The sequence below is a fragment of the Bufo bufo genome, chromosome 11, assembly GCF_905171765.1.
Source record: "Bufo bufo chromosome 11, aBufBuf1.1, whole genome shotgun sequence".
Taxonomy (NCBI): Eukaryota; Metazoa; Chordata; class Amphibia; order Anura; family Bufonidae; genus Bufo; species Bufo bufo.
The window spans coordinates 11,407,794-11,432,003 of NC_053399.1; the positions used below are offsets into that span (position 1 = coordinate 11,407,794).

General features: G+C 45.6%; 2 protein-coding genes across 9 annotated transcripts in view; one reads left to right on the plus strand and one right to left on the minus strand.

Moving 5' to 3' along the window:
• The window catches only part of WDHD1 (WD repeat and HMG-box DNA binding protein 1), a 153,218-nt gene that overhangs the window by 38,887 nt on the left and 90,121 nt on the right, over positions 1–24,210 (plus strand). For both annotated transcript variants that reach the window (XM_040411516.1, XM_040411515.1), the window contains exon 8: positions 5,455–5,529. In XM_040411516.1, coding sequence (XP_040267450.1) covers positions 5,455–5,529 — 75 coding nt within the window. The remainder of the gene's footprint in view (positions 1–5,454; positions 5,530–24,210) is intronic.
• The window catches only part of SOCS4 (suppressor of cytokine signaling 4), a 49,761-nt gene that overhangs the window by 19,475 nt on the left and 6,076 nt on the right, over positions 1–24,210 (minus strand). For 3 of the 7 annotated variants that reach the window (XM_040411523.1, XM_040411524.1, XM_040411522.1), the window contains exon 4: positions 6,202–8,267. In XM_040411523.1, the coding sequence (XP_040267457.1) occupies positions 6,926–8,212 (1,287 nt within the window). In that variant the 5' untranslated portion in view covers positions 8,213–8,267 and the 3' untranslated portion in view covers positions 6,202–6,925. Of the gene's footprint in view, positions 1–6,201; positions 8,268–18,489; positions 18,605–18,713; positions 18,905–24,210 lie in introns of those variants that run through there. The other 4 variants (XM_040411527.1, XM_040411518.1, XM_040411520.1 and 1 more) reach the window with 3 other exon arrangements.

Consider the following 24,210-nt stretch of genomic DNA (forward strand, 5'->3'; position numbering starts at 1 on the left):
GCTCTGCTTCCTCCACAACAGTGACGACAATGGGTGGTTCTTAAGGGGTTAAAAGGGGGATCCTCCCTGTCCTAAACTCACTTTTATTAATCTGTTCCTGGGAAAGCTGGGTGACAAGCAGTATGGTCTATATGACACAGGTTGTCCCCCAGCTTTCTCCTGGGCGGCAGTACTATTGTATCACTGTATTTCTGGATAGACTTGATGTTCAGAAGTCTGGGAAAGCTGGGTGAAAACCTCTGCAGTGCCTGTTTAATGACCCATACTGGTTGTCACCCAGCTTTCCCAAACAGATCCAGTTAGCAGGCTGCCATTCCAGCTTCCATAGTGGTTGTCACTCACTTTCCCAGGGTCCTGAATGTCAAGTCAGTCAGTGACACATGGGGATTACTACAGGCTGGCCCTTCAGGACTGTGGAAAAGCTGGGTGGCGAAGCAACCTGGTAAGGGCTCATGCACACGGCCGTTGCCCGGCCCGCATACAGGGGGTCCGCAATACACAGGCATCGACCGTGTGCACCACGGATTCACTTCAATGGGTCCACAATCACGGAGATGCGGAACGGAGGCACGGATCAGAAGCACTACGGAGCGCTTCTGTGGTGTTTCTGGCCGCGCCTCCGCACCGCAAAAAAGTAGTGCATGCACTACTTTTTTGCGGTGCGGACCGTCGGATGCGGATTGCGGACCCCATTCAAGTGAATGGGTCCGCGATCCGCATGCGGCTGCCCCACGGTGCCTGTGCATTGCGGACTACAATTTGCGGTCCACAGCACGGGTCTGGCTGGCACACGGCCGCGGGCATGAGCCCTAACCCACAGCAAATGTAATCCAGCAATGCTTCCCCCCCCCCCCCCAAGGTAGGTGATACCCCATCTGAGCTGTACAGCACCCTACTAATCCTTACCCTACTTTTCCAGAAACAGATATAACGTATACAAAGTATCCAATCCTTACGCCCCAAATGTATCTATCATTGCACTAGGACAGGGGTCAGCAACCTTCGGCACTCCAGCTGTTGTGAAACTACAATTCCCAGCATGCTCCATTCATTTCTATGGGAGTTCTGAGAAGAGCAGAGCAAGTATGCATGCTGGGAGTTGTAGTTTGCTGGAGTGCCGGAGATTGCCTACCCCTGCACTAGGCAGATATGGTACAGAAGGCGATGCGTTCCCCAGGCCATTGCCCTACCACATGGTCTTACTACGTCTGATTTTACGCTCGCTCGTTAACCTATCATTTAAAGCCGCCATTAGATAAAGGCAGTGAAGTCACATGACCTGCGCCGCCATCACACCATCCTCCATTTATCAGTAATCAGCCCTGACTTTAAAAACATGGCGGCCAGCAGCATGGGGATGAGCTGCAGTACCACACACGACCTGAGGACACGTGCAGCGCTGTTTTTTTTTTGGGGGGAAAAATCTGATATTCCATTTTTATTCCATTCCATGCTGAGAAGCTGAAATCGGGCTGGTTGCTATGGGTTAAAGCACACGGCAACAGCTGACTTCATGGAAGTAGGTCAGGGGGTAATGCAGTCGTCTCAGATGTCAGACAGATTTCCTGCCCCGGACACTTAGGCGTCTTCCTCCTCCTCCTCCTTAAAAGCCGCACTCGTTGGGGGTCTACACGTAGGAAATACTATTGAATTCTCCGTAGTCAATAAACCCATTCCCTGAAAGCTTCCTGTCCTCCGGCCCCGCGAGACTGTAATGTTTACAGGATCGGGTGGTAGGAAATTCCCGGAACTTCTCTCGTTTCTATGTTGGAATTTCTGCATTGAGCAATTTATCACGTGAGACTCTCGGGACAGAGACGGCGCGCCTTGTTAGAGGCCTGTGTCAGTTACGTCTTAGGGCTCATGCACACAAACAGATTTTTTTTCCCCGTGTCTGTTCTGTTTTTTGACCCAGATACAGATCCATTCGCTTCAATGGGGCAGCCAAAAAACGGAAATGACTCCATGTGCATTCCGTGTCTTTATGTCCGTTCCGCAAAATAATAGAACATGTCCTATTATTGTTCGCATTACGGACACGGATAGTGCTGTTCTATTAGGGGCCAGCTGTTCCGTTCTGTTGGGATCCTCATCTCTTGGCCATAGTGGAAAGAGGTCACAAAGAGCGTCTCTCCCTCTGGAGGACCCGTCCTCTCCTGCATAAGGCCTCATGCACATGACCGTTGTGTATTTTGCTGATCCGCAAAACACGGATGGTGTCCGTGTGCGTTCCGCAATTTGCAGAACGGCACGGACAGCCATTGATAGAACTGCCTATTCTTGTCCGCAAAACGGACAAGAATAGGACAGTTTTTTTGTTTTTTTTTTGCGGACCACGGAACGGAACAACGGATGCGGACATCAGGGCTCATGCACATGAACGTGTGCGGCCCGTGCTGTGGACTGCAAACAGCAGTCCGCCAAGCACGGGCACCAGCAGCGTGCACACCGTTTGCGGATGCGGACCCATTCACTTGAATGGGTCTGCGATCCGCAATAGACAGTCCGCACCGCAAAAGAATAGGACGTCCTATTTTTTTGCGGCGCAGAGGCACGAACTGAAATCCCGTTGGAAGCGCTTCGCAGTGCTTCCGATCTGTACCTCCGCACCGCTCCGTACCTTGCGGATTGCAGACCCATTCAAGTCAATAGGTCCGCATCGGTGAATTGCAGACCAGCCGTCGTGTGCATGAGCCCTTACGCAGCAGACCTCCAGTGAACGGTATGGGCTACTTGTGCCGATTTTCGCCGGCTAACCCCTCTGGCTGTAAAAGGGGTGGAGGGTGGGCCGCTATTTATGATGTCTATACGGCGTAATATTGTATCTAGGCAGTTGGCTTCATGACACCCATAAAGGGGTATTCCCAGCACTAGGATAAGCTGCCGGCAGATGAGTCAGAAACGATTGCTCATGAGACCCGTGCGAAAGGTCATCCCCTCCGTCTGAGGTCATAGTCTGAACCTGCAGCACGACAAACAGTGACTCAGGCGGCAGAAGACCCCCCAAGAGGCATACAGCGCTCAGACACTAATATACCTTTATTTCCACTGCTTTTGCTTCCCAGCAGCGCCATATGTACCTGGCAGCCACTTACCAATATTCTCTGCTTAAATGGGCTGGGCTGCAGTACCACACACGACCTGTGCACAGGAGTGGCGCTGTTTTGCACACCTTGATTTCATGGAGAAGAAGGTGTCGGATCCATATATAAATTAGGAACCATTTACCCATGCGCCAATATGTCAAATTACTCATCGGTCATTCTGCGCCTCTTACTGGGCGGAGCTTAGTCGTCACATGACTTCCACTCTGCGTGCAAGTGATACATAGTTGCTGGTCTGGGAAACAGTGTATTACGGACACTATATAGATGCTGCACCCATGGTTGGGGTGCACAACCATGCAGGTAGTCTCCGCAATGGGCAATTCTCAGAGTGGTCGCGGTATTACAGGCTGGACGATAATCATAGAATCGCTCTACGCATCAGATTACCAGAAACGTTATTTATTTTGATCGGAAACCTACATATTATACACAAGTCACTGTTAAAGCAGCACTCTCTGGAACAAAAGACCAAAGTCAACTTTAGAAGGGGTTTCCTGTAAGGTACCAAGGCATCCGGGCACACTAACGGGCATCGCAGCCCCTGTATCTCAGGCATCTGTGGCAATGCCAGCTCACGGATCACACCTCCACGACCGAGCACAAGATTTATTTTGTGAGCGACTGTCCCTTTAACTGGGTGCCAACTTTACTAAGCCGGTTGATGCTGGGAGTTGTGATCCATCAGCTGAGAGGGTCATTTCCTTTCATCCGTGGCACCAGAGCTGACTTATCAGGTAAAGGCCTCTTTCACGTGAGCGTATTTTGTGGTCCGGAACCCGCTGCTAATGTTAATAAAACGTGTCCTAGTTTTGGGGGGGATTTGCCTCTAACTACATCCATTACAGTCTACAGGAGGGCATCCAAAAGGAAGGACTCCGCATGTAGATCTGGATGAATTACTGAACCGATACCTATGAGAATATGGACGGTATATTGTCCAGACCCGACATATGGGCAGATTTCTATACGCTCGTGTGAAATAGGGGGAAAACAAAAAAAATGAAAAGCCCCCAAAAAATCGGAGGCGGACCCATTAATTTCAACTGGGCCGCAAAAAAACACACCGTGTTCTGTCCGCATCCGTATGTCCGTTCAGCAGTCCTGCAAAAAAAGATGTCCTATTGTTACGATGCATGTGACTTCCGTTTTTTTCTGTTTTTTTGCGGACCCGCTGCAATAATGCCTAACCTTGTCTGCGAAACGGACGTGAATAGGACATGTTCTATCATTTTTGCAGGCCCGCGGAACGGATGTGGACTGCACATGGTGTACTGTCCGCTTTTTTTTTTTTGCGGCCCCATTGAAATGAATTGGTTCGCATCCGATCCGCAAAAATGCTGACCAAAAACATGGCCATGTGAATGAAGCCTAAGGGGTATAGAAGTAGTCACAACAGGGCCCCGGAGTCTGGGGGGGGGGGAGGGGGGCAAACCAACCGCACTGATATTAGACGGTACATGATACGTGGGGGTTGGCCCGGGAGCGTAAAGTTTCGCTTATGGCTGGATTAAAGGAATTTTAGTTGTGATTAGCAATATAAGAGGTGCCAGCTGTTTATGGGACCCAACAGCTGAAGGGGGTCCTTGTCTGCTCTTAAAGGGGCAGTTACTGCAGATGGGGGGAGGGGTGCAAACCATAACAATCACAACCTTTCCTTTCCCTCGGGGAGAGGGGTGAGGTGGGGTCCTAGGGTTGTGTCCTCCCAAGTTCAATTGCAAAAAGTTAGTTATTAGTAAATCACTACAAACGCTATCTCTAGTTATAGGGGGGGTAGAAAGATTGAGTTCCAACCAGGCCCTGATGCCCTTCTTTCATATATACGAGGACACTAATATTCAGAAATAGCACCCCCTGGTCACAGGATCATGTACCACCCTCTTAAAGAAAAAGACATGTCCTTTAAGGGGGTTGTACATGATTTAAAAAAAAAACATGGCTGCTTTCTTCCAGAAACAGCACCATCCCTGTCCACAGGCTGTGTCCGGTATTGCAGCTCAGCTCCACTGAATACATGTGGCCATGCTGCAATACCACACCCAACCTGTGGACAGGGGTGGCGCTGTTTTTGGCAGAAAGTAGCTGTGATGTTGTTTCTAATATATTGGACGAACCCACACTGGCCAGGTGCTATGGGCATGTATAAAGGGGGTATACTCCGGGAAAGGCCGTCCAGCCATGCTGGGAGTTGTAGTTTTGCAACAACTGGAAGGTCACAGCTTGTAGACCTCTACCATAGGAGAACCCCTTTAATTCCAGGCCCTGTTTAAATGTGAGACCACTACGGTCACTATATATATATATACCCGTGTATAGCTTTACATTAATACCCTGTGTTACTGCCTAACAGGAGGAGAGAGGACTGCAGGCATCACTGACCCCCAAATCCTCCAGCACCGAGCTTGGATCAGCAAACAGCAGAGAGGTACGTGATAAATAACAATTATATGAGGATCCACTAATGCATCATGGCAATAAATGGTTAAATAGAGTATGGAAAAGGCTCGTTAGGCACAGTGATTGGAGGGCAGTACTGACCCTTGTGGTGACCAGTAGGTTCAGTTGTACTCCCCCACCCCCCGCGTTGTTACTGTTATATCTGTCTTTGGAAAAGCTGGGTGACGAGCAATATTGCCCTTATATTACCCACATGGGTTGTCATACAGCTTACCCAGATTCCTGAATGACCCATGCTTCCTACAGCACCCAAACTAGACAGACTTGCCCACTCTTTGAATGCTGTCACACAACTTTCCCAGAGTCAGATATAATTAAAGGGAATGTCTGTGATGTGTCCTTTTAAGGTCCAACATTCTGTGCCGATTGGTTTCCTAATATATCCTTATAGCGGTTAGGGCTCATGCACATGAATGTATTTTTGGTCCGCATCCGATCCGCATTTTTTGCGGGTCAGATGCGGACCCATTCCTTTCAATAGAGCTGGAAAAGATGCGGACGGTGTGCTGCCACAACCATATGTACGTTCCGCTGCCCTGCAAAGGCAGAATGCACACGGCCGGTATCCATGTTTTGCGAATCCTCAATTTGCAGTCCGCAAAAACGACAACGGGTGTGTGCGTGAGCCCTAAGAGCAGGAATCGGCAACCTCCGGCACTCCAGGTGTTCTGAAACTACAACTCTCAGAGTGCTCCATCCACTTCTACAGGAGTTAAATGAACAGCTGAACATGGTTGAATGCTGGGAATTGTAGTTTTACAGCAGCTGGAGTGCCGCCTTAGAGCTAAAAATCCCCTGCAAAGGCAAAGTATAGAATGTTGTTTGCCTGCAGCCGCCACTAGGGGGAGTGCAGGAGCTTAGTGCATACTGCTTTATTATAGAATTCAATGCATAAATGTGTGCAGTAAGCTCCCTCTAGTGTCAGAATTATATATAGCTCTAGGGCTAAGCAGGAGTTTTGGAGCTGAGCTTGAACCTCTCTGAGGACTCATGACACGACACGTGCTCGGTCCGGGAAACATGGCCTCGTGTGTAGGAAGCATCTTCTGGACTGGTGGCAGCTCCTCTGACATGAACTGATTGCATCATAGCGACAGACTGAGTTCCTATCTGATCACGGGGCTATTGTACTGTACTCAAATCATCATGTCGGGTCAGAAGGGCTGCCGTCGGTCCGGTGGATGCGGCCGACACACAAGCCACGTTTCCCAGACCGAGCGTGGTCGTGTGAATGAGCCCTTGGAAGCTAATTGCACATAGATGAACCTCATCACTGAAAATGTGCAGGTGCCAACGCAGGGGGTCACAAACTTTCTTCGGTGAAATACATTTAAAAAAAAATCACTATTAATACGTCTGGTTTATCACTTATGGTGGCGTCCCGGTATGTCGATGCGGCGGACCCGCACTTTGGATTTGTAATGATATTCCTTTAGGTAAAGTTTCATGGAAGAAGGCACCGGCAGGGCGTCGATGCCGTCGTAGTTTGTGGCGCCGCAGATGACGGTTCTGCAGGTGTGCTGGAGGGAAAAGGGGAATGTCCGGTGCAAAGGGCTGGAGAGAAGGGGCTCGAAGAACATACAGGAGCTGGGGTCCTTGTAGTGCTCCAACAACCCCGTGATGTCGGGGGCGTGGAACACACACGGGTCATGGGCGTCAAAGCTAAAGTTGTGATTCCACTGCTCGATGCGGGCGTGCAGGGAGCGGCTGTAACGCCTGAAACTTACAGAAAACAAGTAGTCTTCCTGTGCGGAGTCCCGCAGTAAAAATGTCCCTTCCGGCTTCCCATCTAATAGGGCCTCCGCCGCATACCGATCCATCACTCCCCAGTAGCACGGGTTGTTATTGATCTGGAACAGGTCTGGAACCAGGCAATGGACATAATCTATCTGGGTGTGATATTTCGGAGGGGTGGCGGACAGAAACACCTCATCATCCGGCTCCCATTTGGGTTTATTCCGCTTACGAGAGCTAGTACAGAGCGTCAGGACTTCGTCGTCCGAGTCAACGTCGCTGTCCTCCTTGACGCCCCTCAAGGCTTTGGTGGTGACCGATTCTACCGCCCCCATGTTTACTTCACAAGACAGGGCGTGTCCCTCTGATGACGTGTACTCCTCCCCTTCGGCCATGGCTAGAGGGTCCACCTTAGGGGCGTCTTTAACCACGTACTGGGTGTGCGGCTGGCTTACGGGGGCAGTGTGCCTTTTAATAAAATGCCACCTATAAGCCAGGTCTGATTTGGGGGGGAAGGGGCACTTGTCCAGCATCAGTTCGCTGATATGAATTTTTCTTTTGGAAGACAAAACCGATTGGTGGCGGCTGCTGCAGATCTTTATGGGGAAGCACTGACCCACGGCATCCTGCAGCTTCTGCTTCAAAGACCGGCCCAAGAGCTTATGTCCGCAGGAGCGGTCCAGATCCAGTTCTATGGAGGAGCTGCTGTGCTTTCTCTCCTGGCTCCTTGAAGATCCCTCCGCCTTGTCCGCAGCACGCGCGGCGGCGCCTCCATCGTCCAGGTGCCCGCTTTTATTAGACCAGGAAAGTTTCTTCCCACTCCAAACGTATCCGTCTTTCCGGTCCGTGCTGCGACTTCGACTGCTTTTTGGCCTGACGTCGAGATCGCCGAGCTTCTCCTCGATGTTTTCAGCCATGATTAACCCTCTGGAAGCTGGGGAGGTTCACTCCTTTCCTGGATTTCGACAGGATCTGCATATTAAATAGAATAAAATATTTAGATAAACTTTATATTGTTATGTTTCCCCCCCTAATATGCTGGTTTCTAATATCTCTGCTTGCTGTCAGTAAAAGTGAACACTCTTTGTATCTATTTATTGTAGCCAGCTTAGGCAATGATCTGTGAGCTAAACACATCAGGAGGCTATAACGTGTTTCGACCACAGTGCGGGACAGGGAATTGCTGCAAATTTCGCCTGGAAACCATGTTCTTCACCTATACGAGCTGCCTGGCCTGGCCAAAAACCCAGGGGTGCACCAGCAAGGAGGCCAGGTTAGGTGGACACCTCAGGCAGCACCAGGTAGGGAAAGGAAGGAGGCAGCGGAAGGGCCATGGGCAATGAACACTTTCATTGTGGCAAAGGGGTTAGGTTAAGAAATTGGTATTGGGGGGGGGGGGGGTTTCAGTTTTTGCCTCAGGCAGAAGAAAGGCTAGGTGTACCCCTGAGGAAAATCGCACTGCGTCTGGTCTGGATACAGTTGTATCCCCTTCTCAGAAGAGGAGAGCAGGATGAGTTCTGTACAGGTTTACGGTAAACCAAAAAATTCTCCTTGACCAACAGCAAGCAGAGGTCTAGAAAAGAAAACTGCGAGGAACTGAAACAAAGTATATTAGAAAGTTGTAGAGCTTTTCATTTCAGGCTACTTTCACACTAGCGTTTTTTGCGGATCCGTCATGGATTTGCAAAAGCGCCTCCATTACAATAATACAACCGCATGCATCCGTCATGAACAGATTCGGTTGTATTATGTCTTCTATAGCCATAATGGAACAGTCATCAACACCATTGAAAGTCAGTGGGGGGACGGATCCATTTTCTATTGTGTCAGAGAAAACGGATCCGTCCCCATGGACTTACGTTGTGTGTCAGGACGTCTTGCTCTGCACCACATCGGACAGAAAAAACGCTGCTTGCAATGTTATTCTGTCTGCGATGGGGACGCAACCAAACGGAACGGAATGCACTTTCGTTTCGTTCAGTTTAGTTTTGTCCCCATTGACAATGAATGGGGACAAAAAGAGTTTTCTTCCGCTATTGAAATCCTATGACGGATCTCAAAAGCGGAGTTGAAAACGCTAGTGTGAAAGTGGCCTATAATGAACTACTTAAAACTAGAAAAACCTTCATGACACGGTGCCAGTGGGTCGCCCAATGAATGAGACCCAGCAGACAGGGCAGGATATAGCAGAGCCAGTAAAGTGAGCTCTTCAATAACAGCTTGACACTGCTTAGTAAGGTCTATAGAAGCCTAGATTCCCATAAAACCTCCTTCAAGGGTCTGGGCTGGGGGCTTTCCAGAAGCCAATACATAGGGTAAGGATGGACACACAAACCCATGTAGATCTGACCCTGCACCTATACAATCCAGTAAGGGTACGTTCACACTGAGTTTTTTGGAGAAGGTTTTAAGGTAGATTTTCCTGCAGGTTTTTCAGCCAAAGCCAGAAGTGGATCCAGCATGAAGTAGAAGTAGAAGTCCGTCCTTTAAATTTCCGGTTCCTTTTGAATCCACTTCTGGCTTTGGTTGTAAAATCTCAGGGAAATCTCCTCCAAAAAATGCCCCAATGCGGACAAAAATATGTTTGTGTGCATGAGCCCTTATGCCTAAAAACAGACTTCAGGCTCATGCACACAACCGTGCAGTGTTTGTGGTCCACAAATTGCTGATCCGCAAAACACGGATGACGGCCGTGTGCGTTCCGCAATTTGCGCAACAGAACGGGCCACCCATGATGGAAATGCCTATTCTGCAAAACAGACAAGAACAGGACAAGTTTTTTGTGGGGGGCACTGGATGGAGCAACGGATGCGGACAGCACACGGAGTGCTTAATCAGACCCAATCAATGGTCGTGTGCATGAGCCCTTAGGCTGGGTTCACACGGGCGTTGCGGGAACACCCGCGATTTTTCCGTGCGAGTGCAAAACATGTAGCGCTGGAGGGGTTAAAAATAATAATAATAATTTAACTCACCTTAATCCACTTGATCGAGGCCCGGCATCTCCTTCTGTCTCCTTTGCTGAACAGGACCTGTGGTGAGCATTAATTACAGGTAAAGGACCTTTGGTGACGTCACTCCGGTCATCACATGATCCATCATCATGGTAAAAGATCATGTGATGGATCATGTGATGACCGGAGTGATGTCACCACAGGTCCTGTTCAGCAAAGGAGACAGACGAGAAGCCGGGCTGCGCGATCAAGTGGACTTTTTAACCTATGCATGCTGTATTCAGAATGCTATTATTTTCCCTTATAACCATGTTATAAGGGAAAATAATAATGATCGGGTCTCCATCCCGATCGTCTCCTAGCAACCGTGCGTGAAAATCGCACCGCATCCGCACTTGCTTGCGGATGCTTGCGATTTTCACGCAGCCCCATTCTCTTCTATGGGGCCTGCGTTGCGTGAAAAACGCAGAATATAGAGCAACAAGTGATGCGTGAAAATCACCGCTCATGTGCACAGCCCCATAGAAATGAATGGGTCGGTATTCAGTGCGGGTGCAATGCGTTCAACTCACGCATCGCATCCGCGCGGAATACTCGCCCGTGTGAAAGGGGCCTTAAGAGGAGTGAAAACTACTCCAGTCAGGGGCTGGCATAGTTTTGACTCCAGGCGCATGGACTGCCGGAGGTGCACCTAATTTATTACGAGGCCTGCACCTTGTTGCAACTTAGGCACAGGGGCTATCAAAGACCAACGTAAAAAGCCGGTCTTTACTAAATGACCCCCACAAGTGCACTTCTACCCGATGTCTATCAGCCATAACCAATAACCTGCCACCCGAGCGATAGGAACAAATACTACTTGCTGAGAATGGCCTCCATGATGGTCTGTTACATTAGCAATCTAAGAGGAAGCTGCTGTTCTGCAAGGGAGCCGCTCAGTGATTCCACTGGGCACATGCCCAGCTCCCAAACCTCCAGCATCCTAGTGGAAATGACTCACCAGCAATCCCATGGAGAAGGAACAATTTGTGAATTGAGGTTTGCAGCGTTCCCACAATCTTGTAACAAATGGTCTCTTATTTTCTGCATTAGGTACCAGACACGAAGACGGCATGTGTACGTCTGGGCCGTGTTTTGGCCAATCTGATCATTGCAGCTGACGTAGCTGTTCTTCATGGTCACACACATTGCAAATCTGTGACATCCCTCAACAGCTAGGACAGGGTAGGTGGTCACAATGGTCAGGAGATCTCCTGGACACTGAAGTGACAGACGTCCCTGCCCCCCAGGGTAACGTACATAATTGCAAGGTCTCATGTCAATCATATAGGATGCAATTAAAGCCCCTTTCAGATGAGCGAGTTCCACAGTCCGGACTTGCAGCGCGAGTATGCAGCAGCTCCCGTCCTGACCTCCTGAGCACTGACGGGGTCGCATAGCATTATATTGATTTATGATGCTACGTAACCCTAGAGTTCTGGAATGTATTGGATAACATTGACAGAATTAGGTCAGTGTTATCCAATACATTTCAGAACTGTAAGGGTTATATAGCATCATAAATCAATATAATGCTTTGCGACCCCCCCATCAGTGCTGGGAGGTCAGGACGGTAGCTGCCGCGTATTCGCGATGCGAGTCCGGAGCCTAAGGCCTTATTCACACGTCTGTGAATCACATATGTGTGCTGTCTGTAGTCTGCACAGACAGCACACGTACCCATTGGCTTTAGGCTACATGCACACGACCGTTCCGTTTTTTTTGCGGTCCGCAAATCGCGGATCCGCAAAACACGGATGGCGTTTGTGTGCGTTCACACGGACAGCCTTTAATATAACTGCCTATTCTTGTCTGCAAAGCACAGACAAGAATAGGACATGTTATTATAATTTTTTTGCGGGGCCACGGAACGGAGCAACGGATGCGGACAGCACACGGAGTGCTGTCCGCATCTTTTGCGGCCCCATTGAAGTGAATGGGTCCGCATCCGGGCCGCCAAAACTGCAGCTCGGATGCGGACCAAATCAACGGTCGTGTGCATGAGGCCTTAATGTGTGCATTCACACGTCAGTGGGTTTTCCACAGACAGTGGCGCATTCCCTATTTTTCTCTGTGATTATGGATCCCTTGACGCACATTATAGTTTATGGCTCCATAAAAAATGATGGCCACAACACGGATGCCATCAATGTTTAGTCCGTGGTTTTCATCGACCATTGGTAGGAGATGCTCTTGAAACTATTTCCAGTGTTCGTGGAATACGGATGACACATGGAGAGCGAAAAACGGACACGCGGACTCTTTGTGACCATCTTGTCACAGATGTCATCCGCAAGAAAAGCAGATTTCTACCTCCTTTAGGCTGGTTTTATTGAGGTCATTTGTATATTTTCTGTGATTTGTTTTGCTAGTATTTTTTTACCTGCGAGGTTCGTTTTTTGGGGCAGTGGTGTTTTTCTCAATTTGCAGTCAGGTTTATGCAATTATAACACAGAATTGGATTTCTTGCAAGCATTCTGCAAGTGAATTAGCCCTAATGCATGGTCACGCTGCATAATCGCTGGATCCCGAGGGGATGGAGCTAGCAAAGGTCAGCTATCAGGGTAACCAGGGGCCAGGCACTATTTTGGGCACAAAGAGCTTCAAGTTTTCATATATAGTAAGTATAGCAGTAATGCAATTCAGAGTGATTCAGGTTTGCAGGGGAGGAGGAATGGGAGACTCGTGACCCCCATTCTAGTGATTGGTGGTCCACCTTTAAATGATCAGGCCCCCTCATTTGGCAAAAAACTCTACCTTAGATATCTAGTAGCCGTGATCTTCCTTACAAGTCCAGACAAGTACAAGTAAGACAAAAGAAGGGGGAAAATAAGGCGTCTGGAAAGAAGGGGCAATGTACACAGGCAATAAATAGTTCTAGGTTCCCGTAAAGCTCGTCCTAACATTAACCGTTTCCCGCACGTCTGCAGCGATGAAGCCCCGAGACGTCTGACAAACACACATTTCCCTGAATGGAGAGCGGCTTGTGAATGACTCCTGAGCTCATTCATAAAAGGTTCTTCGGCAGAAGCAGCCATTATCTCCGCTCCAGTCACCTACGCCGTTCACAGCCACATTATATTCATCTTTCTGCTGACTTCATTCAAGAGCCGATGTGCAGGGAATGCAGATGAAGCCGCCCCCGACGAACATAGGCCCTTCTCGATTTATAGGTACAGCGCAGCTGGTTTTAAAGGGATTGTCCTCTATTACAAGGCTTTTCCTTAAAAGGGGGTGTCCACCTTTCTAGTGACCCTACTTACCCGATCCCTGACTCTGGGGCTTCCCATCATGAGCTGCTTGGTCCTGTAGCTAGCCGCGTCAACATCCAATGGCTGACTACGGTGGTCACATGACCCGTGTCAAACAAGATGTTGACGCTACAGGACCAGCAACACACAAGGGGAAGAGATTGAGCTGGAACGCAGGGGCGTGGATCAGATAAGTAAGCTCAATACCTGGGGTCCAGCCACACTTGGGGGGTCTGAAAAAAAGCACTAGAAAGGTGGACAACCCCCTACTTAGCCATATGTACTGATCGACAAGGGTCCCACCAATCACGGGAACGGAGTGGCAGTTGCACATGTGCATGCAAGTCTTGGGGACGGTTGGGAATAGGTCGGCAGCAGACATGTCCAAACACCGCTCCAAAAAGGGGAACATAGGATCCCCTTTTTCATGATAGTTGGGGTCCCAGTGGTTGGACCCCCAATAATCAGATGCATTTATATTGCCCGAAACATAGGGTGCACGCAGCCAGTCACCATAAAGCAGGAAAAGAATGGACGACCATGTCCGTTTTGCGTTCCGGATCTGCAAAATACTGATGCAGACCATGTGTTGTCTACATTTTTCTTGCGGACCCATTGACTTCAACGTGGTCTGCATTTTGTGGACATATTTCATCTTTTTGCGGAACGAACAAACATACGGATGCAGAAAGCACATGGGTGATCCGTGTGCTTTCCGCATCCGTATGTCTGTTCTGCAGAAAGACAGAACATGTCCTTTACTTGGCTGGACTGCAAAATACATATGGTCGTGTGCCTGAGGCCTAATGGCGGTGCGGGGACTAATAGAACACAGCCTAAGGCCTCATGCACACAGCCGTATGTATTTTGTGGTCCGCAAACCGTGGATCTGCAAAATACGGAGACCGGCTGTGTGCATCCCCCACTTTCCTTTGTCCCCATTATGGAAATGGCTATTTGTTTTCAAAGATGGGACAAGAATGGGACACGTTCTATGATTTGCGGAACGGCCACACGGATGTGGAAAGCAGACAGATGACAGTCCGTATTTGTTGCAGCCCAATAGAAATAAATGGGCCCGCGTGCGATCCGCAAAAAGGGAGGATCCGATGCGGACCGAAAATCTGGTTGTGTGCATGAGGCCTAAACACTATGCAAGAGCCAATTCATGAGTCACGGACATGAACAGAGGAGTCTTTTTAGACAACACGATTTAATGCAGGAAATCGTGACCCGCGGAGCAGAGGAGATGGCGCGCTGAAGCATCTGACATAAAACAGACTTCTATTGTGTCGCAATGAGACAACTGAAGGATACTCGGCGTGAGCATGCAGCGGCCTTTGCACATACTGAATGGCTGCCGCTGCTAACCTTGGCAAGAAGTATTCTCCTGATACGAGTCCTGGCAGGTAACGGAACATCCGTTCACTTACAGATGTAGTATAAATTCCGTCCGTTGCCTAGCAACAGATGCCCTTTGCAGCAGGCGACTATGCCGGATCTCCATGATTCTGTGGAGACCAGGGTAGTCACCTACTACGCTACATAAATTCCAGCAGTGTGTGATGGGGCTAGGGGTTTCTTTTTGAAGGCTGACGTCCTTAGCAGTCCCCCCGACACCACTCTGGGTGACTGAGAACAATTATTCTTTGTTAAAACACTTAAAGGGGTCGTCTGAGTTATATATAAAATCTCTGTCAACCCCTGTAAATGGCCTAAAATAACAAATACGTAATTGGATACTCACCTGTTTCCTCCACTGCTTCTTCCTGCGCTGCGCTCGGCCCTCACTGCTGCTCTTTGTTTTTCTGGCTGCAGCGGTAACATTCAGTGCACAAGTGACCACTGCGGCCAATCAATGGCCTCAGGAGAATCGCACCGTGCATGGCTAAGGTCAGCAGTTGGCTGCAGCAGTGACCCGCGTGTACGGAACGTCATCGATGCAGCCAAGATGACATTAGCAGCGGGAAGACAGGAGCGTAACACTTGAAGGAACAGCAAAGAAAAGCGGTGAGTATCCATCCATTTGTTATTTTAAGTCATTTACTGGGCCATAATTAGTCACTTCCTTTAAAGGGGTGTTCCGGGATTTTGATACCAATGACCTATCCTCAGGGATTGATCGGTGGGGGTCCAACACCCAGGACCTCTGCCCATCAGCTGTTTGAGAAGGTGCCCTTCTCCGTGCTTGGTGTCATGCTCAGCTCCATTTACTTCAATGCAGGGTGCTGTGTTTGGTAAGCACGGAGAAGGCCGCGGTGCTCACAAGAGCGCCAGTGCCTTCTCAAACAGCTGATTGGTGGAGGTCCTGGCTGTTGGACCCCCCTACCGATCATATATTGATTACCTATCCTAAGGATAGATCATCGATATTAAAATCCCGGAAAAACCAACACCTGACAAGGCTATAAAATACGTGCTAGTACCCACCTGAGTATTGATCCTGCTGTCAGGTGCTTTTTAAAGGGGTATTCTGGTTATAACAAGTTATCCCCTATGCACTGGGACCCCCATCGATCACGACAACGGACGCCCCCCCCTGAAATCGACAGAGCGGCTGGTGGGAAATGCAGGCCTCTACTCTATTCATTTCTATGGGAATCCTGGAGATAGCCGAGTACAGCGGCGCTCCCATACACATGAATGGAGCAGTGGTGCGCTTTTCCAACCAGCCGCTCCGACCTGCGACAGAATGTCACGTGTCGCATAGCGATATTGACAATTATTGGGTGCAATGTAGCATAGCTGCAGGCTAAGGCCTCGTTCACATTTCCGCTTTTTCACAGACCTCTGCTGTCTGCATTTCCTGCGGACGGCGCACGTACCCATTCATTTTAATGCGTCTGTTCGCACATCAGTATTTTTTTACAGTGTAAAAATCACAGAGACATGCGGACTAAACACGCCTATCGAAGTCTATGGGTCCACGATGGTGTCCGTGTCTGGTTTGTTTTTCACTGACCACAGATAGGAGATGCAGAAATTAATTTAGACAAACGGAGGGCAAAAAAAACGGACACGACATGGATTCTTCACGGACGGATTTTTTCGTGGATGTCAAAAGGATACGGAAAAGTGAGTGAGGCCTTAAGATGAACGTTCCCAATAATATCTACAGATGGGAACATTAGTCTGACTGAGGCCTCCTGCGCTCGTCCGTATGACGGATCCGCGTTGTAAATGGATGGCCACGCGCGCACTGCCGTCTCCACACTTGCAATGTATGTATTTTTGCCTTTGGCTTCCACTTTGATCGCACTAAATTATTCATTAGTGACTTCCGCTGCCGCTGCTGGTAAATGACATGAAGTCTCGCATCTGTAGTTCCTCAAGTGAACATTTGACGGTCGATGCTTCCGTTCAGAGCTCAAAATAGTCTCCTTTTAGTTACGGCTTTGTGCAGTCACTATTACATTCCACACTAACAACCCGGCCGTATAAAAGGCAAATTATTATGACCCATGAACCAAAAAGCAGCAAAAATATAAGACCTATAAAGCCAAACGACACCCTTGTCCTGCTGAAGGACTTACTGAGCATTTTTGGTAAAAAGCAAAAAGAAGTATAAGAATGATAACAATAACGTTGCACATGGGCTGATGTGTGCAGGATTTCGTAGATGACATCATATTATCTCACACACGTGCAAAAAATAAAAAAGAGAGATAATAAAATGTCACTGTCCGCACCAGTGTAAGGTTTAAAGGTCTAGTGAGATAAACCTTTAGATCAACCTGTCTATGCAATCAGTTTGGAAAGGCCCTCAGTTGGGCAGTGGCCCTTTACCTATAGGGGTTAGTTAGTAACAAGATACAGTAAAAAAAAAAAAAATATATATATATATATATATATATGTATCATAAGCCTGTCCTAAAAGAAAAAAAAAAAAAGAAAAAGGGGATGGTAAATATAAAACAAAAAAATAATCCATAAATATTAGAATAAATCCATAAATATGAAATAAAAATAAATCCATAAATGTTAAATAAAAAAATCCATAAATGTTAAATAAATAAAAAAATCCATAAATATTAAAATAAATCCATAACTATTACATAAAAATTTTTTAAAAAATCCATAAATATTAAAATAAATCCATAACTATTACATAAAAAAATTAAAAAAATCCATAAATGTTAAATAAATAAAAAAATCCATAAATATTAAAATAAATCCATAACTATTACATAAAAAAAATTAAAAAAATCCATAAATGTTAAATAAATAAAAAATCCATAAATATTAAAATAAATCCATAACTATTACATAAAAAAAAAAAAAAAATCCATAAATGTTAAATAAATAAGAAAAATTCATAAATATTAAAATAAATCCCAAACTATTACATAAAAAAATAAAAAAAATCCATAAATGCTAAATAAAAAAAATTCCATAAATATTAATATAAATCCCAAACTATTACATAAAAAAATAAAAAAAATCCATAAATATAAAAAATCCATACATTTTAAAAAATACATAAATATTAAATAAAAATAAAAGAAACCTATAATATTAAATACTAATAAAACCATAAAATAGAGAAACAAATACAAAAATAATACATGAAAACAAGTTTTTGATTTTATGAATTACTGCTAACCCATCTATTATTATTATTTTGTATAAATCACGTTTGTAATTTGCTTATTTTTAATTTGTTAATAGAAAATAAATTAATAAAAAGTTCACACTGCTTAAAAAAATCCTGTTACGGTAGGTAGCATTGATTATTAATATTACTAAAGCTAAGAGTAATAACCTAAACAATACATATGTGTGCATATATTTCTAACTATGGTGGAAAGTGTAAAAGTTCATATAATACAAAAGATCTACAAAATAGAAATATAAAACTGAATTCTACGTAACTGCTGGCGAGGATTACGGACGCTTTATCGCAAATAAATATTATTAGGCTAAAAAAAACATTTCAATTAAAACTCTTACATTTAGGGTCCAGTGCTGGGGATTTACAGGACACACGGGGATGCGGCGGGTGAGATGGGCGGTAGGTCTGGACCCGTGATACCAGCTATGTCCATATGTCCAGGCATGCAGAGCTCTGTAGTAGACGATGATCATGTACAGTACAGGAAACACACCTATCATATGTAACAAGCCGCAGCTTATACATGGTAGCATCCCCAGCCCAGCTCCTGGGCCCCTCTTACCTTGTATCCGGGCCCCAGCTCTGGATCCAGGCTGCTGCTATGTGGCCACAAGAACAAAGGAAAGGATATCTTTGCAGCCAGACAGGGAGAAGCCGCCACAGCTCCCAGCACAAGCAGCCATTTCCTATACACACAACTACATTACCCAGACTCAGGCAGCCCACCACTCCCAGCATGCACTGCGCCCGCTGCTACTTCTTTATTAACCCTTGACTTGCTCAGTTTTTGCAGTAACTTCTTCTCTGCTTACAGTATTTGTTTTATTGTTTGTTTGTTTTTCATCTTGTCAAATATTGTTATAATTAGGTTATTACACAGAAGTAGATGATAGATACATAGATAGATACATAGATAGATAGATAGATAGATATGAGATAGATAGATAGATAGATAGATAATAGATAGATAGATAGATAGATAGATAGGAGATAGATAGATAATAGATAGATTAATAGATAGATAGATATGAGATAGATGATAGATAGATAATAGATAGATAGATAGATATGAGATAGATAATAGATAGATAGATAGATAATAGATAGATAGATATGAGATAGATAATAGATAGATAGATAGGAGATAGATAGGAGATAGATAGATAATAGATAGATAGATAGATAGATAGATAGATATGAGATAGATGAGAGATAGATAATAGATAGATAGATATGAGATAGATAATAGATAGATAGATATGAGATAGATAGATAGATAGATAATAGATAGATAGATAGATAGATAGATAGATAATAGATAGATATGAGATAGATAATAGATAGATAGATATGAGATAGATAATAGATAGATAATAGATAGATAGATAGATAGATAGATAGATAATAGATAGATAGATATGAGATAGATAATAGATAGATAGATATGAGATAGATAGATATGAGATAGATAGATAGATAATAGATAGATAATAGATAGATAGATAATAGATAGATAGATAAATAAATAGATAGATAGATAGATAGATAGATAATAGATAGATAGGAGATAGATAATAGATAGATAGGAGATAGATAATAGATAGATAGATATAGATAATAGATAGATAGATAGATAATAGATAGATAATAGATAGATAGATAGATATGAGATAGATAATAGATAGATAGATAATAGATAGATAGATAGATAATAGATAGATAATAGATAGATAGATAGATGGATAGATAATAGATAGATAGATAATAGATAGATAGATATTAGACAGACAGACAGACTTTCAGGATTCCCGCTGTGGCCGCACTGACTTATTATATCCAGATTATTATTGGAGTACAGGATTTTTTTTTTGTTATTCCCTTTGGAAAATTTGAAAGAATGTTAAAGTCCAGTGAATCAGACTTTACGGAAATCTACCAGACGGTTTCACAATAACAGACACTCGGGGGTTCGGCTGCTTTCCTCCTTGATGGATGGGGGGGGGAAGACATTTTGGAAACTACTAGAATGAATGAGCTGCACCCGGACCCTGGGGTCCAGAAGCTCCTGTGCCACATGGTAGTTGGGGGCCCGGTTACAGATTGGGGGCCTTGAGCTTCCAGTGACACCTCTGGTCATAGCTGGACTTTCCTTCACATGGGCACAGATTTTACATGCCAACCAAACTCTGCATCCATCCTGGCCTAGGCTTGTTAGGACCTGGCACCCACCCAACATATGCTATGCCAGCCCTCCCTCCACCCATGTGAAGGGGTCACCAGGAGAAGCAAGGCCTCAAAATAGTGGGATTTACCATGGAATTTTGGACTATTTATATTTACGGGGAGACACACGGCCCCCATTCTCATGAGCGGGGGTGTCCCAGCAGTGGGACCCCCACTGATCAGTCACTGATCACCTGTCCAGTGTATAAGCCATCAATACAAAGGGACTGGAAACCCCCTTTAAGACAAGACAGGCATATGAAATGATCCCTTAAAGGGTATGTCTACCTTTTCAGACACCGGCTTTCCTAGAGGCAGATGAGGCTGTCTGATCGGACAATGGGTGAAATAAAATGTCCGTCAGATATGGATTAGATACATCAGCTCTGCAGACAGTATCACACATGACAGGATTAGATACAATAGCCCAGCAGACAGTATCACACAGGATAGGTTTAGATACACAGCTCAGCAATCAGTATCACACATGGCATGATTAGATACATCAACTAAGCAGACAGTGTCTCACATGATAGGACTAGATACACCAGCAGATAGTATTACACGTGATGGGCTTAGATACACCAGTTCATCAGACAGTATCACACAAAATTAGAAACATCAGCTCATCATATAATATCATACATGGTAGACTTAGATACACAGCTCAGCAGACAGTGTGACACGTGATAAGTTTAGATACACAGCTCAGCAGACAGTGTGACACGTGATAGGTTTAGATACTCAGCAGACAGTGTGACACGTGATAGGCTTACTTACATGGTTTCTTACACAGAATAGGATTAGAGACAAGATAGGATTAGATACAGCAGCTCAGCAGACAGTGTCACACTTGATTGCCTAAAAGACAACACACAGCACACTGTATCACACAAGCTTAGATACATCTGCTTGACCAACAATATCATATATAATGGCTTTATTACACCACTCAGCAGACCGTATCACAAATAATAGGATTAGATACATAGCTCAGTGGACCGTATCACCCTTGATAGGCTCATGGCTGAACAGACAGTATCATAAATAACAGGCTTAGATACACTGCTTAGTAGACTATATCACACATGATGGGCTCCGGCTCATGGCTGGGCAGACAGTATCATATATAATAGGCCTAGATACACTGCACGGTAGACATTATTACACATATTAGGTTTAGATACACTGTTCAGTAGACAGTATTACACATATTAGGCTTAGATACACTGTTCAGTAGACATTATTACACATATTAGGCCTAGATACACTGCACGGTAGACATTATTACACATATTAGGTTTAGATACACTGTTCAGTAGACATTATTACACATATTAGGCTTAGATACACTGTTCAGTAGACATTATTACACATATTAGGCTTAGATACACTGTTCAGTAGACAGTATTACACATATTAGGCTTAGATACACTGTTCAGTAGACATTATTACACATATTAGGTTTAGATACACTGTTCAGTAGACATTATTACACATATTAGGCTTAGATACACTGCTCAGTAGACATTATTACACATATTAGGCTTAGATACACTGCACGGTAGACATTATTACACATATTAGGCTTAGATACACTGCTCAGTAGACATTATTACACATATTAGGCTTAGATACAATGTTCAGTAGACATTATTACACATATTAGGCTTAGATACACTGTTCAGTAGACAGTATGCCCCACTGTGAGCATAATCAGGGAAGAATAGCCGGCAGCCGAAAGAGCATTGTATGTGTGTGCGCAGCTTTAGATACACTGGTTCAGCACACAGTATCACACATGAGAGGCTTAGATACAGGCTCAACAGCTCTCTGTCTACACAAACCATTTTAGAATGATATACACGATGGGAGTTGTAGTGTTGCATGTTCCTCTGATGGTTTCACACATTATAGGCTTATTCAAAGAGAGAAGAGAGAGAAACGCCGCACACTCGGGCTGCACATCCAATAATACAATCTGTCGTTTATTAGTAAACACAAAGCCCAGGAAAAGTAAAACATTATTGTATACGATAACAACATTGTGTGTGGATCAATAATGAGCCCAACACACAGACCCACAGACACAAGTTCAAATCTAAGAACATGAAAAAGACCGCCAACTTCGCCAAGTATATGTGCAATTCATAAGTATGGCATCAAAGACGGTGCAAAATACTTATCAAATAGAAACAAGGTCGCACATGGTGTGAGGGTAAAACGCCCCACGCTTATCGCCAGGTCAAACTGGCTTCCTCAGGGTTCCTCAGGTTGTACCCCTGAGGAAGCCAGTTTGACCTGGCGATAGGCGTGGGGCGTTTTACCCTCACACCATGAGCGACCTTATTTCTATTTGATAAGTATTTTGCACCGTCTTTGATACCATACTTATGAATTGCACATATACTTGGCGGTCTTTTTCATGTTCTTAGATTTGAACTTGTGTCTGTGGGCGTGTGCGGCGTTTCTTTCGCCCGAGTGTGCGGCGTTTCTTTCTCTTCTCTCTTTGCATGGTCACGTGTTGATGCCATGGTTCGCACTCCTCCATTTCATGCGCTGTGCCCCCTCACGTTATAGCTCTTGTACACATTATAGGCTTAGGCCTCTTGCACACAAACTTTATTTTTTTCCGTTTACATTCCGTTTTTTGCGTTCCGTATACAGGACCATTCATTTAAATGGATCCCCCCCCCCCAAAAAAACGGAAGGTACTCCGTATGCCTTCCGTTTCCGTATTTCAGTTTTTCCGTTCCGTTCAAAGATAGAACAAGTCCTATTATTGTCCGCATAACGGACAAGGATAGTATTGTTCTATCAGGGGCCAGCTGTTCTGTTCCACAAAAAACGGAATGCAGACGGACGTCATCCGTATTTTTTGCAGATCCATTTTTTGTGGACCACAAAATACTGAAAAAGCCATACGGTTGTGTGCAGGAGGCCTTAGATACATTGACTTTTCCTGGAAGTTACTGCGCAATCTTGGCCTCGCCGCGCTGGATTCTGTGGATTCCCCTTCACATCTGATGGAAATTTTCTAGATTTTCTCAGTGTTGGGGATTTTTTTTCTGATTATTATCCAAAACCGGAAAATACAAAACCAAAGAACGTGAGGCGGCGACTACTGACCAAAGGAGCCACTGTCAGTCTTCACTGCAGCTCCGGCATTCTTTTCAGACCATATACACTTTGTATCACTGGCAGTGAATAGAAAGCCTGGCGAGTCATTCTTACATATCATGGGGTCTGAGTCAGCCCTTGTGACTTTAATTGTGAGAAGGAAAGAAGAATGACGAGAAATAAAAGGTTTCATGTGCCTCTTCTCCAGTCCACGTTCCAAACACGCTGACTTTTTTTTGCCTCTAGACTCATTTATTTTTATATAGTTTATATGCATTTATACTTAAAGGGGTTGTCTGGGAATCTTATATTCACAGCCTGTCCTCAGGATAGGTCATCAGTATGAGATTGGTGGGGGTTCAACACCCAGCACCCCGGACGATCAGCTGTTTGAAGAGGACGTGAGCGTTTAGACCTCGTGATGTCACATTCATCGGTAACGTGGCCTAGGCACAGCAAAGTCCTGTTCAAGTGAATGGGGCTAAGCTGCAATGAACGGCGCTGTGCACGGTAAGCTGCGAGGAGGCCGTGGCGCTCATTGGAGCTCCGGTGAACGCTGCAGCTTCCTGAAAAGGCTGATTGCCAGGGGTGACGGGTGTCGGACTTCCACCGATCTCATACTGATGACTTATCGATATGAAAACCCAGAGAACCCCTTTAACCACCTCCGGACCGCCTAACGCAGGATCGCGTTCCGGAGGTGGCAGCCCTGCGCA